Source organism: Nannospalax galili, unplaced genomic scaffold (genome assembly GCF_000622305.1).
Source record: "Nannospalax galili isolate Female #2095 unplaced genomic scaffold, S.galili_v1.0 scaffold619, whole genome shotgun sequence".
Lineage (NCBI taxonomy): Eukaryota > Metazoa > Chordata > Mammalia > Rodentia > Spalacidae > Nannospalax > Nannospalax galili.
Genome location: NW_008344186.1, coordinates 513,555 through 530,590, shown reverse-complemented (window position 1 = coordinate 530,590; position 17,036 = coordinate 513,555). Strand labels below are relative to the sequence as shown.

Genomic DNA, 17,036 nt, shown 5'->3' with positions numbered 1-17,036 from the left:
TTGAGGTTAATGGCATATCGTTTGGGTCGACACACATACAAGAAAGGGGAAGAGGGCATAGAGGTGTCCGAAGCAAAGCTGAGAGACCAAACACGTTCGGTCAGGTAGATGTCTATACAGTGGAGTGGGACATCAGGAAAAGCTCTGCAGGGTTCTACATGCACAGGCCTGGAGGCCCTGGATTCCTCCATGGCAGATCATGTGCAGGGAGCTAAGGAAGGAGGCCACTTCTGTCATTCCATGTTTAGAAGCTCCACATCAAAGACAAGAGCAGCTTGTGGTGGGATAATGCCAGGGTGCCAGGTGGCTCTGTAGACATAGCTGGGGAGATGGTCAGCTTGGCTCTCTGACCCACACTCATCTGGGCCACCCCTCCATCCCAGCCTTGGATCACCTCTTGCTTGCCTAGCAGAAACCCAAAAATCTTGTTTCTGTCTGGGGAGGAGTCAAATTTCTTTCCATCTCCAAGCATCCGGGTGTAGTGCACCAGGCAGGTCTGGCCAGTCTGGGGGTGGGGTATGCGGATGCTCCACCTGTGCTTCCATGGTGGTAGTGGCAGCACGTTGGAGGAGGGGGACATGGGGCAGGTGGCAGGGACCCTAAGTGGACCTGGCTGCAGTTCAGACATAAATGTAAAGTTTTTAGTCATTACCGAACCTGGGTCTAGGATTTTCTCCCATGTGCGTAGGAGTCTTGATAGTTTCTGTTCTACAGGTAAGTCTATGATTTAACTTTTGTGAAGTATATGTTTTTTCTCCTGATTCATTCGTACATGTGGGTGTCCAGCAGCATTTGTTGAAGAGACCTTCTCTTCATTGTATAGCGTTTCCTTTTGTTAGGGATCAGCTGACAGCATCTATGTAGTCTATTTGGGGCACTGTTCCCTCCCACTGATCTACTTTTTCTGTGGCACAGATGAGGCACCTGTCTACTTACTTTAAACAGGTCACTCCTGCTTCCTCACATGTAGTGGGTTTCCCTGGAGGCACTGCCAATGATTCTCAGCAGTTTCTATGCAGAGTGGCGAGGCTCTGTGTGTGAGTGCCTGGCAGTGAAGCCACACAGCGCTGTTCCTGCAGGCAAGCCACTCGGCATGTCCTCTGTAGATCCTGCTGCCCATCTTTGTGACTGCTACTGTGTCTCTCACTGAGACAGAGAGGACCACCACAAGGGGACATAAAGCAAAAAATCTCTGGCCCTTTAGTCCTTTATCCAGCTAAGAGCATATTTTAGACAGCTTTGTCATAAAATAATAGATAAGGGTATAGGCCAGACTGTTCACAGACTAAAAGTTCTTTATGACTAAAACCAGCTATAACTAGTAGGGTTCAAGATGGCCATACAAATGACAGAGGCAAGGGGGTGCTGTCACCGTAGAAGGCAAAAATCCTACATAAGCTCTGCAGTGCCACCTGCTCTTAGTTGACCTAAGATCACTACTCACTGACTTTGGAGATCACAGATTCAAGCCATGCATAGTCTCCACTGGCTTTGATAACACTTGGCAGATGGGTTAGGGTAACAATTGCTTGGGTTACTTTGCAGAACTTGAAGGTGCTTTTGCAAACATGCTGACTCTTTACTATAGGCTACAGCTGATGGATGACTGAAGTGGGATAAAAGGCTTGGCACTGTCACACTGTGTCTGTCCCCTCTGCTGTCACGTCTCATGTCACTCTCTACGCAGATTTGCATGTTGGCTTGTTCTCAATTGAGGAATGTTCTGCCTAAGACTCAAATACTTGGCAACCTGACCTGATGTCTGGTGGAGTAGATGTGTCTCTTCTGTCTCGCCACACACTGCACAGCCCCAGTGCCCATACTCCCTCATTCAGCTTATCCTAAGACCCAGATGAGACAATGAAGCCAGAGCACTTCGGAAGATGGTAAAGCTCCTGTAACTCAGCAGTTCTGAGCAAAGATGACTGAATCGTCAGAATGCTTACGTACAAAGGAAACCGTGCCCAGGGACAATTACCAAAACTCAGACCGATCCAGATTATCAAACAAAAGCCCTCTCTTGAGAGGAGTGGCCCCATCACCTCTCAGGTCAGTCAGCCCCACCTGCTCTCAGTCTGAAGCCCCTCCCCACTCCCATCACTCACGCTTTTCCTGATTTGTTCATATGTGACTTGGTTTCATTTCGATTGTTTCCATGTCTAAGATCCCACTGTGCGGTATCAACTTGCAGAGGTTGGTGAACACAGATTATAGTCTAAGTCCCTCGATCCCTTGACCAAGGCTCTTCCTCTGTCCCTCTTCCTTCTGAGGCAGACTCAGTGCAGGGTCCTTCTCACCTAATTGTCCCCGTGTGCTGAAGCCCTGTAACCCTTCAAGAGGGCTCACTATCTTTCTCCACAATGCAGTGCATTGTGCACAAGTCCAGGGCTGTGGTTCACTCCTGCCTGTCTGGATAGAGGCTTGAGATGGGTTCGCAGGCTCTCTGGACTGCTAGGGGCCAGGTAAGAGACCCTGCCATGGGGCTGGAAGCATACTGCAGCCTCTCAGAATTGCTGCTACACTCACTAGTCACTCTAGACGTGCCTGGCTTCTAAGCCAATTCTCAGTAGTTTCCTCCCCAGGGTACAGAAGTTAATTTGGTCCACTTAAAAGCCTTCAGCACAGATCCAACCTGCTTTCTCCATAGTTTTAATGTAGGACAGTAACTGCAAAGCTGAGCAAACAGCAAATTCTAATCTGGGGCCCTGGTGCTTTAATCAGCAGCAGCTGGGTCACCAGGCATCATCTGTGTCTGCAGCAATGTTGGTCTTGAAGCACAGACAGGTAATGCTGAAGAGATTACCTTCCCCGCCATTCATAGAGGGCAGGTGATGGGAGCTGATAGAGTGTGGCATAGTCTCCAATAGGCTGCATATCTATGCAGAGATGGATAAAGGGCTAAGTGACAGGGCAGGTGGTGATCTGCTGGCAGGTGACAATATTCAGCTGACAGCATTTTTGCTCTATAATAGCTAAATACCAAGCAATTTGACATATGCCAGGAAAGAGATCGCTTTCAACTTTATCCTTTAATGTTCTTTTTTAAAATTACTGCACAGGATTACTTAGTATGAGTTGATGCTTCTGAGAAAAGTTCTAGAATGTATAACAATATGCCAGTAAAAAATGCTTTTCCTCTTACAGAAGGCAAATACATGTCTGGAATGAATTCCCTATCTCACTGGGACACCCAGGCATCCATACTAAGCTGATTAGTTCTGGGTGAAGGAAAACAAATACAACTTTGAAGGTCAGCCTCATCTGACTTTGCTTAAAATATCCCATCTCTGCATAAGCCTGTGTCCTCATCTCTAGTGCAGTGCTGGGTTTGTTTTATGAGAACCGTGTTCTGCACTTTAAGGAGATGCTGGCGGTGGAGGGGCATGATCACTCACTGCAGAGAGGCCCTGACCTGAGAGGACACTAGAACATGCCTGCTGGTTCAGGGTGCATTCTGGGGTCTTGGGAACCTTAGGAATAGCTGTGTCTACCTATAGCATCTGGTTTGGGGTGGCTTCTTTGCAAACAGAAATTGATAGAAATCATATTCACCCCCCTGACACTCTGAGGGGGTCCTGTGCAAGCAAGCACAGGAGGGGCTCACAGACAAGGCCTTGAAAACCTTTGGTTTGCTCCTAATCTAACCCTTACATTTCTCTTTTACGTGTCCACGTTTGTAGCTAGTTTGCCCCGCCCTCCTCCTCCTGCCCAGCTCCCCTGGCTCCAGGATATGCCCAGCCCTTTTGCTCTCCTTCTTGGCACCTCCTCCCAGGTTTCAGGCTCTTGGCTCACCTGGGCCACTACTCCGCTCTCCCAGTATCCAGCTCGTGTGTAGGGGAAAGCCCCAGAACATCTGAGGCGATGCAAGTGACTAGTCTTCTGAGACCTGACGTGGAGATGTATGTCTCCCCACTTCCACCCTCCACTCCTGTGTCCACCTAGGACAAAGACAGGCTCTTCACCCCTCAGAAAGTTGCTTTTCTTGAATGGATTCCTCATTTTGGCAGAGAGCTTGACCTCATGTAATAGGCTTGTATCACTCAAAGCTGTGATCATGCTAACCAATTTCTCTACAACAAAACAACTTCATATGAATCAAAGCTTAAAATGTACAGTGGCTTGAGGCTTGTTAATATCCCTGTATTGTTATCTTCACAAGTCAGTTTTTCAAAAACGCGTTGCAAGCTGGTAACTATCACACACTGCCCCTGCTAACGGCTGAGGGCTTTCCCAACCCACATCCAAGCATTAGGAGGCCCCCAGGGTGGCAGGGTTCAGCCTCGGTTGTGTTTCTAGTTTCGTTGTTAGGAACGTGTTAGAAGACTGCATGAGTTTAAAAGTCAAATAAACTATTACAATTTTTCAGCTGTGTTCTGAACTTCTAAGTAATGTCCCAAATCAGGTGGTTTAAAATTTTAAGTTATGAAAATCACTTTAATACTTTATCAACTGTCAACTCAATGAGTTTTTTTTTAAATTACGCTGTTTTAAAGCAAAGCACTGAAAACCACTTAGCTTGCAAAAAAACTGTCATTCTGTCATGCTCAGTTACAGTGTTTATGATACTACATATCAAGGCACTATCATTCACCCATGATTCTTTGTCACTTTGCTAACGCTAATATATTCTGAAGGCTCTGGGGACACGGAGATGTAACTTTCAGTGCTTCTTCCCCAATTTAACAGTGACAAAATACTTTTAGCTCATCATTTCAAATGAACTTCCATTGCAACTGTGCAGTTGTGGAGCTGGCTCGTTCTATTTATGGCAAATGTCCTCCATGTAGCCTAATCCTCCTTGTCACACTAGTGAACCAAGTTAGACCTATTTTCTGTCAGAAAAAAAAAATCTGACCTACTTTTTCAGTTGAAACAAAAGTGTTAGCAAGTTTTTCCTGGGATATTAAAAAAGATCCCCTGAGAAATAAATTATAGCAGACAGCCTGGAAGAGAAGTCACTGAAGTCAGGGTTTTAAACATGTAGATCTAATGCAATTAACTGACCCATTTCATGCCATAAAAAAAAACTATTTTGGCTTAATTTATATTTTGGGGACAGGGGGCTCTTTTTGAGACAGGGTCTCCCTGTAGCCCCAGCTGTCCTGGAACTCACAGAGACACACCTGCCTCTGCTTCCTGAATGCTACGACTAAAAGTGTGCACCACCAAGCCCGACCTTGGCTTAATTTGTGACAACTTCATGATGTATGTAGGTAAATGTTCAGGCTGTGCATGGAGAAGAGTGAGAATTGTGTCCATGTGTTCACAGCTCTTAGCATGCTCTCTCTCTTCCTCCTTCTCCTTTAATTTTTAGGGTGTTCGGGATGGAACGCAGGGCCTCTCCCACAGGAGAAGGTATGGTTTGCTAAAGAGCTAAGTCAAAGCTGGGTGTGGTGGCACACACCTCTAATCCCAGCACTCGGGAGGCAGAGGCAGGCAGATCTTTGTGAGTTCAAGGCCAGCCTGGTCTATATAACAAGTTCCAGGCCAGCTGGGGCTACAAGAAGACCCTGTCTCAAAAAGATAAAAAAAAAAAAAAGAGCTGCGGCAGGCAACTGTAATATATGTCTGGCATTATCTGAGAATACTCAACTCATTCACTGAAAGGAAGAGATATGAGGAGAGAAGCAGCTGCAGGCTGCTAGGCTAGCCCTCCACCTCTGAGAGGAGGCCATGGACGGAGCAGGCAGGCAGCTGGCATTTCCAAGGTCAGGCAGACTACCCATTTTTTCTATTTTTTTGAGAGAGCTTCTCACTATGCCCACCAGGCTGGCCTGGAACTCACAGAGATCCTCCTGAGAGCTGGGATTAAAGGGGTGTACCACCACAGCCGGCCACAGTCCTGCTTTTTAAAGAATCTATGGTGCTTATGACTCTTCAAAACACTTCTAATTTTATTGTACATTTAAATAGCAATATCAGCCAGATAGATGTTTTAAACAGGAAAACAAAATCTATCATTCCAAATTCTACAACCAGTCTTTCCCTTGTAGACCCCTTTCCACGTGCTAACCTATATAATTCACACACATTCCCTTAAGAGCAGGACAGAAATACTGTTTTTAGTCAATCTTCCACTTATTATGAACGTCCATCCAAACTACAATCGGAAACACAGTTCTACATGATAAATTAGTATCTGGGTCTCCTGCACCTGACTACCCCATTGTAATAATCTTTGGGGAACAAGTTCTTCTGTGTCCCCCTACCCACATCACCTTCACGTACCTCAGGCAGTAGCAGAGCCATCTCTTTAGGAAAATGGAGAAGTCAGGAATCCAGGGTGGGGATCGAGAGCATCTGAACTTGGATAAATGCACCTAGCACTTGGTGCAATGTACAGGTGACATGCCAGACACACCCAAGACCCAGAGCCCTTAGGTGGTGTCCAAGACCCATAGCTTTTAGGTGGTCTGTCCACATCTTTAAAATTATGTTCAAGTGGTTTTGATTCCATTTTGAACAAGGACAGAACAAGGGGGGAAGGACAGAAAGGAAAAGTCTCCACAACACTTTCGTAGTGAAACTTCTTGTCTTTATTGAGAACATCTCAGTCCTTTGTCTACATGTGACAGCGTCTCATGCTCAGTTCCGGCTGGGCTCAGTGTGAGAGGAAGTTCATGCAGGCTGCAACATGTGGTATATACATAAATATACATACAGAGAACACTGAGGATTGTATCTTAGCAACAAGTGTCTTGGCTGAATTACATTCATGTAAAGTGTCCAAATTTTAAAATCAAATAAAAAGCCTATAACTCAAAGCCTGGAAAAGCAAACAGCTTTAGGGCTTATTCCATTAACATTCCACAAACTGTGCTTTTAACCAGTTGTGTTCCATTCAGAAGAATGGCCCATTGGTTCCCTATGTACCATCAGCTTTTGCTGTGGCCACAGTTAAGTGCTTCTGAAGCTGGACACTTGTCCTCTAAACAGCAAACACGAAGTACAGGCACTACTACAGAGACAGGAGGATTTCTCCAGGAAGGGAAGGCAAGGGAGGGAACTGACAAGCCAGTCAGGATGCAGTCAGACCCACACCCCTCTTGACTGTGGTCCCTGGCAGATCACAGTTTCCCTACCTCTATTCCCTGGCATCACATGACCTCGGGAGCCGCAGTGTGGACAGGGAAGCAGCCTACCAGCTGTGGAGCAGGTGCAAACACCTTCTCACCCTTGGGTAGACTGTCATACAGCATGTCAAGAGACAAGGACACATACAAGGTGCATATTCTGAACACAAGCCCCCTGCCCTTTCCATGATGCAGTTTGGGATTGAAGTGATCTTCTGGTAAGTTCCCTAATTTCACAGAGTTTAGAGATGGGGATTTCAGCTTATTCTGTTTCTCTTGCTGAATCAAAGTTAGCACTGAGCAGAGCTGACATTTCTGGAGTAAAATACTTTGGAAATGAAAAGCTGTTCCTGCATCATGTATACTCATGGCACAGCTCCCCCCACATTCCTGACCCTTAGGTCAGTGCCCGTGGAGAGGTTGGAGGCTGCCCACAATTGGTACACCTGTCTGAAACTGCAGGAGAGACATGGGCTTTAAAGACCAAGCAGCAACTACAGCCTGGTGGTAAGAGGAATTGTGGAATAAAATAAACCCGGAGTGAGGATGCCCAAGGAGATGATGCTCACATACATGCTTAAAAGTTCCTTAAGTTATCAAAATAGGAAGGATGGTGAAAGATGAAGGTTCAGACTCAAAGCTATAGTTCCTTGGTGTCCCTTGCTGGAGAGATGCCACCTCTCGACACCATGAGCAGTGGTCAGTGTTGGTGGTACAGACACCATACCCACCCAGCCTGTCACTGTCTCTGCCTTGATCCAAGTGGGGAGCTATGGCTGTGCACAGGCATGCCACCTGAACTGAGATTCCTTCACAATGCTGACCTTCCCCTGTGGATACAGCCCTGGCAAAGCTGCCTGAGCAGTTCCAAGGGACCCTGCCTTTGTGGAATTAATACTTCAGGTTTAGGTAAGTAAACAGAACAGAGAACCTCCTGTCCTCCCCTGCTAAAAAGTGTCCTCAAAATTCAGGATATAAAAAACAAAACAAAACAAAACAAAACAAAAACACTTGGTGTGCCAAGCTTTCTGCTGAGTCTGTGAAGTCTGAGTCCTGGATGTGGGCTATAGCACTACAATCATGGTGTCATCCATGGTGGCCTTCAGAAAGGGGCTTAAAGTGCTCAAGTCTTAAGAGTCACCATTTGTTCCTTTCTAGTCAGAGATGGACTGTCTGAGCTGCCTGGGAGCAGGGGGAGGGCAAGCCCATGCTGTCTCTCTCTTACTATGCGGTGCTCTCCCAGGCTACCTTCCTCTGTCTTGTCAGGCTCTAGGTCAACCAAGCAGGACATGCTCTTACATGCACAAGGTCATTCACTTCCTGTGAATGACCTTTGCTCATTTCTGCTATCAGCCATGGAAGGCCAGGTGCTCTGCATGGTTTTTAGTGAATACGGATATACAATTTTGCTAGACTTTATAACCAAAAGCACATTTAAAAACTAAGTCCATTTCCCCATCCCCACTAGAAAAAATATAATTTTAAAGACAAGAACACACCAGCATGAGGCTTTTCTTTCTGGAGTGTGCAGGAGCCTATGTGGGAGGGTGGTGATGCCATCAGACCTTTCCTTCTAAGGAACCCCAGTGCATTTTACCCAAACAAGGCCCAGCCACAGCATGCAGGGTCCTCACCTGGCGAGCAGCCTACCATTGTCACCATGGAGCTCTGGTAGGACCCTCCTGCCATGTGGATGGAACCCCATAGGGTGAGAACCATGTGAGAAACCCACAAGGACTCAGGCAAGGCTCCCAATACAGAGACAGAAGCAGTTCCCACCAAAGCAACAACACAGCCTCAAGGTCTGCAGGGAATCTGGGACTGACAGTAGCTCTGCTCCTGTTCTGGTTTTTCTTAGTGTGTGAAGGACACAAACACCTGGGCAAACAGGGTCACACAGCTTTCAGTCCCCTGGATGTGGCGGCAGTGGCTGTGTGCTGTCAGATGGTCTGTGCCTTCCCTGCCCGTGGCCCTGAGAGTCTTGAGGCTGCTCAGAGTGACTTGCTGGACTAGACGGACATGCTGAGCTGTTGGCATACAGCCTTTCCTCCCTCTACTCCTCCCTAATCCTGAGTGGAAACAACAAGGCACCTGGGGCAAGTCTGAGCACAGGAGGTCCAGGTGGTCCACTCCAGGGTCCTGGGGCCACCCTGTGCATGAGGGGTGCTGCTGCCATCCTGGGGCTCACCCACAAGATGCCAGCAGCACTCGAGCCCTGCCTGTCGAGACACCAATATCTGGTCTGCAGCATGCCAGTTCACACTGTCTCACCAACTTCAGCTTGAATAGACTTTATTTTCAAACATGTGTCTGATAAAGCTGGAAGGAATAACTTAGCAATATACCTTATGGCATGCCAAGAATGGTATCACCTTAAATACCTCTCCATCCTGTGAAGCTCTTTGAGTGGTCAGTGGTTCCTACCCACCAGATTCCGAGGAACAGGGAAGGCTGTGCTCTGTGTGCATAGCAGCCCCATCAGGTTTTTTCTAGGCCACAGAAGCTATACTGTTAAAAAACCCCAGTGGGGCCAGTACAGGCTCTGGACACGTTTACCTTCACCAATTTGAAGTAAACCAAGTTTTCCATGATTTGAGCCTAACCAGGGGTATGGAAGCTTCTAGAGGCAGCTGAGGCAGCAGGTTCTAGGTCATAACACTGCAGGACACAGGGTCCCAGCTACAGGGCCAGTGTATGCTGGGGTCACCCCAGGAGAGCTGTTGAAACCTACTAAGAGGACTTAACCATGAAGGACCTACGGAGAGGAGCAGCCACGCATAGCTGTGCATGTGGTGTTTCTCGAGGGCTCTACTTCTTACCTCTACTTTCTCGTGTTCTTCCACATATAAACGCTTTTTTGCAATTAAAATAATGTGGCATAAAAGTGACCTGACATAATTACTTATATTATAAATCTCATTCCTAGCTCTGAATAAATTATTTATTCAAGAATCTCTCACAAAGTAATTTCATTTTTCCTATACTTGAGGAAGCCCTACTCAGTAGAACTCAATTTCTAACGTAAACGGAGATATAAAGCGGTCACTGGGTAGCTCAAGAAGGGAAGTGTGTGGCAGGGAGATGCTGGGGGTCTCTCCCTGCCATGCACCCCCACTGTTCACCTGCTTCCCAATCAGCTGTGAGATGCCTGGCACCCCACACGTCCCCATGCTGCCCTATTGGTGAGAGAGACTGGGGACAGTACTGGATGTCCAGTGGTTCCCCCAGGCCCCTCATGCCCTCCCCGAGGTGCACACCTGCCCCAGCTCAGATGCAAGGCTCTGGGGCAGGATTCAGCGCTGCAGCCTTGGCACCTGCCTGGATCAGGGTGTGAGAGAGAACTGGTCCTGCTCTGTGGGCTTCTCCACCCAGGCACCCAACCCCGCCTTGATGAAGGCAGTGAACAGACGTGCCTTGGCGGCCTGATACTCCTTCGCTGCCAGCTTGGACTCGTGGTATGTGGTGGGCTTAGTGATCTTGGTGCGCAGTAAGTGGGGGGGAACCTGTAGAAGAATACATACATGTAAAGCGACCACTGGAATGGCAACAGAAGAAAACAAAGGGTGTGATACCTAAGAATGATGCTTTGGGGAAAGGCAAACGGAAGAGGTGTTCTCCTACAGGAAAGGGCACCCACAAAAGGCCAGGCTCAGTCATCACCTCTCAGCAGCAGCTTGCATGTCGGACATGTGGCTGTAGATCCTAGGCTCTGGAGACAAGCCTCTGGTAAACCACAGGGTTGCTCAAGTTCCACTTGCCTGACTATAACTCTTAGAACAGCATGCCCAGGCTATGCTATTTTCACATGGCAGAGACTGGAAGTGTCCTGCAAAGCTCTTGAGCTACCACAATGGCATGTGTCTGGAAGAGGACAGTTTCTGCCTGAGCCCCACACCAGCGCTCTGAGCGGGCCCCGTAAGAAGAAAATACAACACCCTTGATTTAAAGGTGAATGAGAATGGATGTTCCTGCCTTGTTATCTAAAGTTTTACCTGGGGGACAGGGCCCTGAAGCTAAAGTAAATTTCTGAATGTGGAGATGAAGGGATGAAGAGACTCCAGCATGGCCTGTGCTCAGGGAAGGACAGGCAGTGACTGCCCTTCCTTTTCACAGTTTTCAGCACAGTGGTGTGAACACTCCTTCCCAGTGCCAGAGCAGAGGACTAAGACTTTGCAGGGGAGAGGGAGGAAGCTGTGTCTGCCACAGCTTTTGGGCTTCTGGAGCCAGGGCCACACTTTTAAGCTAACGACCGTCTGAAGGAACAGTTTTCACATGTCTAGTTAGGAAGCTGTGATGACACATGATGATGAAACGAGGACGGGAGGAATGGAGGTGGACACGCTAGGAGAGGTGGGCCGACACCGGTGAGGGTGCCTCAGTACCTTGCCGTGCACACGCATCCAGCGACAGTACAACGCGTGCTTACACAGGCGGGACGGGCGGCCCAACTCGTCCTTCCCCGTTGTGGCATTGATGACCTCGATGGCAGAGTCGCCCACTGTCCAGTTGACACTGAAGTTGGGCGCCTTCCCCGGCTGTCGAGCTTCTGCATTGCTGATGCCTAAAGCAGAGCAGACACCAGAGGGGGCATGAAGCTCTAGTTTCCACCAAGAGGGAGGGGCTGCCCGCAGTCAGAGCACCTGCCGGGAAAGGGATTTACTGGGACAAGGCGCACAGCCACAGGAGGAATGTTAAGCCTTCCATTGTGCTGCTGTAGTGATGGCCCAAGAAAGGAGCAGGACAAAGCCAGAGTTGACAGGCACACACTTGTCTGTGATGGGCAATGGTACAGAGGCTGATAGAGACCTGAATCCACATGACGTCTTACCATGTACGTCTTAGCTTTGGGACCAACAGAGTTAGAAACCTTGCAGGAACAGATGGACAAGCCATCTGAGGGTCAACACAGTGGAGCCAGTGGGGACAAGCCACCCAAGGTTTCTGCAAAGTGGAGCCAGTGGGTCTGCTCCTCAGTGGGTCTGCTCAAACACCCCCTGCCATGGAAAGGCCAAACATCCAGGCCACATGGTTTCATACACATTGTACCCAGGTACATTCAGAACCCCAGTGCTTAACAAGTAAGCACACATGCTTACTTGGGGTACTCAAACTATTTCATCTTGACTAACCAGCTTGCAGAGTGCAATGTTTTAGAAAGATGCCTGGCTAAGAAACTCAAGGTACATATGTTGTGTGACAACTGCCTGAGACAAAACCTTCCACCTAGAGGGATACCCCTAAAGACACAGGGTGTTCCTTAAGGGGAGGTGAAACAGTACACCCTACAGGGGGAGCTCTTTAAGTTTAGGAAGTAAACAATTTAGTAGCTTCAAGAAGTCTCTGAAACTGTCCAGATTCAAGGCTCCTCCTTCCTCATGCACGTATAAGCTCCAAGGACTACTAAGGACACTCAGACCAACTGAGCTGCCTGGAAGAGACATTTTTCAGTTAATCTAGCTGCCTGCAGGCCTTGCAGTGAGCTGTAGGGCTTCTGCTTTCATGAACTGTCACCCATGCTGGGGTGGGCTCTTGGTGATGCAGCAGTCTTTGAATCATTTCTGCTCCTGTAAGTATCTCCTCACCCATACTCCAGTAAGTGACCCCAATAAAACCCACTGGACTTTGGTGGCATCCTTACTTTGGGGAGTCACTGGTTCCCTCTCTGGGATGAGTAGACATTGGTTCACGACTATCTAGGAACAGAGAACAACTGCACATTTCCATTCGTATGCTGGGCCTTAAGGCACAAGACACATGGATACTATAGCCTCCCACACCAAATTCACTTAAGACAGGAGTCTCCAGTCCTTAGTACAAGCTGTTCCACATTCCTAAACCAGACACCTACTGCCAGCTCACTGGCTGTGCACAGCACATGGATTTTCACAGGCAGTTCCTAGGAGAGAGTGGCACAGGAAGAGAAATGCAAAGAGGCAATCTGAGGGCAGCAGGTGTCCCTGACCATCCCAGGAGTCACCATGGCATGCCTGTTATTCAAGACAGAGGTCCTGAGAGGACTGTAGTGAAAGAGGCCTAGCACTCGGATACAAGACAGACAAAAGCCAAACGTCTAAAAGGAGCCAGCATCTGAGAAAAAAGTGCACGTGACGGACTCCATCATAGAACACAGACAGCAGCAGATTAGTGAACTCCTAGACATGGGGGGTCGGGGGTGGGGAGGAGAGGAGAAAAAGGAGTTAAAAAGAATAGGAAACCAGTGAGACTCGGACAAGCACCGAGTCTGTGTGTATCCCGAGTTCCCAAAAGAGTTGGAGCACAGAAAAAAAACGTATCTGAAGAAACATGAATAAAATCTGCCCATATTTGCTGAAACCAACAACCCTAGAGAAAGAAGTTCAAATTCCAAGCATGAGAAACACGAAAGCATGTCACAATAAACTGCGCAATGTCAGCACAAGGGAGATTGAGCGGAGAACCAAAGGCAGGTTGAATAATACAGATGAGATGGGGCGGCAGCTTCTGGGCTCTAAAAAGGGCACAGCTCTTACCTTCCCAGCAAAATGCAGGCTTCTCAGACATGCTAAAGCTGAACAACCAATTCATCATTCGAAGACTCTTTCACGGAATCTAAGAGTTTCTTCAGCCCAAAGGGGAAAATGAAAGTAAATGGAGACCCGGACCCTTATGAAGGAAAGCAGGGCTCTGGGAACAGTAGCTAAATAGGTAGGTAAAAAGCGAGTCTTCCAGGGCTGGAGAGATGCTCAGTGATTAAGAGCACTGGCTGCTCTTACAGAGGAACCAAGTTCCCAGCACCCACATGGTGGCTAACAACCACCCCTAACTCCAGTTCCAGGGGATCTAACGTCCTCTTATAACCTCAGTCAGCACTGCATGACATGGGTGCCTTTACATACATGCAGGCAATACACCCATACACATAAAATAAAAATAAAATATTAAAAAAGAAATTCTTCCTTTCATTTGAACGTCTTTAAAAGCTGACTTTTGAAAAACAAGTAGTAATGTGGGATGTTTTAGAAAAAGTTAAACGTGTATCAGTACCACAGAGGCAGGGGAAGAGAATCGGTAGTGTCTATTTTAAGTGTCAGGGAGACTTTGCCGTACGTGAAGTGGCACAGTACCACTGGAAGGCAGACCGTGGATGACGAGGATGTGTACTATAGTCCTTGAAAACTACTAAGTCTACAAAAGAAAAAGTTACAGCTAGAAAATAGGAAAGGTGTTAAAATGGAATCATACAACACAACTGATATAAAAGAAAGAAAAAAATGGACAAGCGGGACAAAGACCACACGTGCCAAATAGAAAACAAGCAGCAAAATGACAGACTTAAACACTGTAATGTCTACAACCACAACAGAAGTAAATGGTCAAACACTGCAGGAAAAAGGAGGAGATGACTATAGTCTAAAATGAAGACATTGAAAGGATACTCTGCGCTATTACAAATCAGAAGGAAGCAGAGAAGTTCACCCTAATAGCAAAGCAGATCACAGAACGAAGGACACTTCTGGAGAGAAGCTCATCTTATAGTGACAAAGGAGACCAATTTATTAAGAGAAGAACTTTGTCACAGAGCTGAAAAATACATGAAGCAAGCGCTAAAATTCGAAGGAGAGATGATCTTACTGTGAAGAGACAGTCAGTATCCTCATGAACTGATCCAGCAGATCAGCAAAGACAGAAAAGACTCAACAGTCGGTCTACTTGGTCAAACTGACATTTGCAGAAAACTCCCTAAAACACTGCTATGCATTTTTTTTTCAAGTTTCATGAACATTATAAAGATATATCATTTCTCTCTCTCTCTCTCTCTCTCTCTCTCTCGTGTGTGTGTGTGTGTGTGTGTGTGTGTGTGTGTGTGTGTGTGTGCGTGTGTGTGTACTTGTGTGGAGGTCAAAGAACAGTGAGAGGGAGTCAATTTTCTCCTTCTACCATGTGGATCTGGAGGTGAATGCAAATCAGGCTCATGTATGTACACTGTATTCTAATGAATTTTGCACTTTAGTAGAGAAGGGAGGAGTGTTTCACCAAGCGGTGCTGGGCCAACTGGACATCTGTTAAAAGTGAACCTGGGCAGAACCATCGCTTTTCAGTTATCTGTCAGCACGGCACAACAGAACAGAAGGGCCTGGTACATGCTCTCTAGACCTTTTAGAAAGCATGGAATTTGGACACACACATATGTATCTACAAGCATTCTAAGAGTGGATCTGTTAAAAGTGAACCTGGGCAGAACCATCGCTTTTCAGTTATCTGTCAGCACGGCACAACAGAACAGAAGGGCCTGGTACATGCTCTCTAGACCTTTTAGAAAGCATGGAATTTGGACACACACATATATGTATCTACAAGCATTCTAAGAGTGGAGAGAGCTTCCTGAAATGTTAAGAAAAATGATCAGAAAAAAGAGCAAAGTCCCAGGTTCTTGTGCAAGGTTTTTCTAGACCATTCAGCATCTGGAGCTGTTTTGCTTCTGATTCACTTCAGGACCTGCAGTTGTTCCTTCCTGGGCTCACTGTTGCCAAGCGGGTGGCAGCAGGACAGTTCCTTTCCCAAGGAGAAGTGGGGTGAATGTTCACCCAGCCACAACTGGTGGGAATCCCCGACCACAATGGAGCCGGATCTTCTGTGAACAAATGGCTCGTGTTCGTATTATGTCCTCCTAAATCCAGTACTTCTCTGTGACAAAGTCAAAGTGAGGACCATTGCTGAGCAATTCCTATGCCAAGAGCTGCAACATTCTGCAGTTAAGCTGAGCAATTAACCAAAAAGCAAGACTCTGAAAGTACAAATTTGTATGATATTTTAAGCTAAGTAAAATGGAGTAAATTAGGCAAAAAGAAAATAGCTAGCCCACGGTTCCAGCGCTGACCATATGTTTTATCTAGACAGAAGGCCTTAAATGGTCACATGAGTGCATTTTGGGTCCCAGGGGCCGACACATCATGGGGATGGACACCCGTGAGCAACTTTTCTCTCTGGGGCTGCAAAGTGAGAACTGGGGTAATGAGCTCATCACAGGCCACTGTGGGTACAGAAACAATAAAAGCAGGATGAGCGTCTCCAGGCTTTGTAAATTAAGTGTGCTAAATCAGAACATTTAAAGCAAAACTACAGAGAATCAGGAATTGGCCTAATAACTGATATAACTAAAAAATTAGGAGAGTTGGCACTAACAATTCCTATTTCCATTTTAAAGGTACTTTCTAATTGTAATAGGTTCATCACATAGTGGGGTGCTATGACATGAATTCCATACGATCAATAGATGTTTAGGGTTACTATGGGTCATGCTTTAGAATTATTATTAGTCCCTTATTAGTAGATTAAGGGAATGTTCTCTTTTCTCTCCCTCTCCCTCTCTTCTCCCTCCCTCTCTCCTTGTACTGGGGAACTGAATTCAAGGACTTCCACCTGGAAGGCAAGTACTCTACCATGGAGCTACATCCTCAGCCTTAAGGAGTAAAGTTTAAGGGAAGCCATGTATATGCACCTGCCCAGAGGTGCTCACATGGCCCAGAGGGAGAGAGGGAGCCTCTGTGCTCAACAACAGCCGTCCCTTAAGCTGGGAGCACAGTGCCTTTGGATGTCACTCTTACTTTCTTTATAGAGCAGTGTGGTTGGGGTTTGTGACCCCACCAGTTGGATGACCCTCCTGCTGTCTCCTCAGAGCTCCCTCACACAGGCTGCACTCACTAGGAATCTCTGCCCATGCTTCCTTACTTGTTCATGTTTTGTGACAATGCTGCTTTTAAAATGGGCTCTAGCTCTGAGAACTTCCTGGTGCACTGTGGGCACTGGGCTTTGCCAAGAAGCCACACATACTCATGATGATCTTGATAATAAGCCACACCAGGCTTTTCACGTGGATGCTGGAGATCCAAACTCAGGTCTTTACTATTATACACTTGGTACTCTCAAAAAAAAATATGTAATACATTGGTAACTTTAAAGTCTATCCTGCAGATATTTCATATA

General features: G+C 47.0%; 1 protein-coding gene and 1 pseudogene across 6 annotated transcripts in view; both read right to left on the bottom strand.

The window, feature by feature from the left end:
- Positions 1-233: 233 nt before the first annotated feature.
- LOC108491194 lies at positions 234-472 on the bottom strand (annotated as a pseudogene).
- A 6,041-nt stretch (positions 473-6,513) lies between these two features.
- Positions 6,514-17,036, bottom strand: part of Adarb1 (adenosine deaminase RNA specific B1) — a 139,641-nt gene continuing 129,118 nt past the window's right edge. For all 6 annotated transcript variants that reach the window (XM_008840430.3, XM_008840432.3, XM_008840431.3 and 3 more), the window contains 2 exons: positions 11,456-11,634; positions 6,514-10,576 (listed from right to left, as the gene is read on the bottom strand). In XM_008840430.3, coding sequence (XP_008838652.1) covers positions 10,397-10,576; positions 11,456-11,634 — 359 coding nt within the window. In that variant the 3' untranslated portion in view covers positions 6,514-10,396. The remainder of the gene's footprint in view (positions 10,577-11,455; positions 11,635-17,036) is intronic.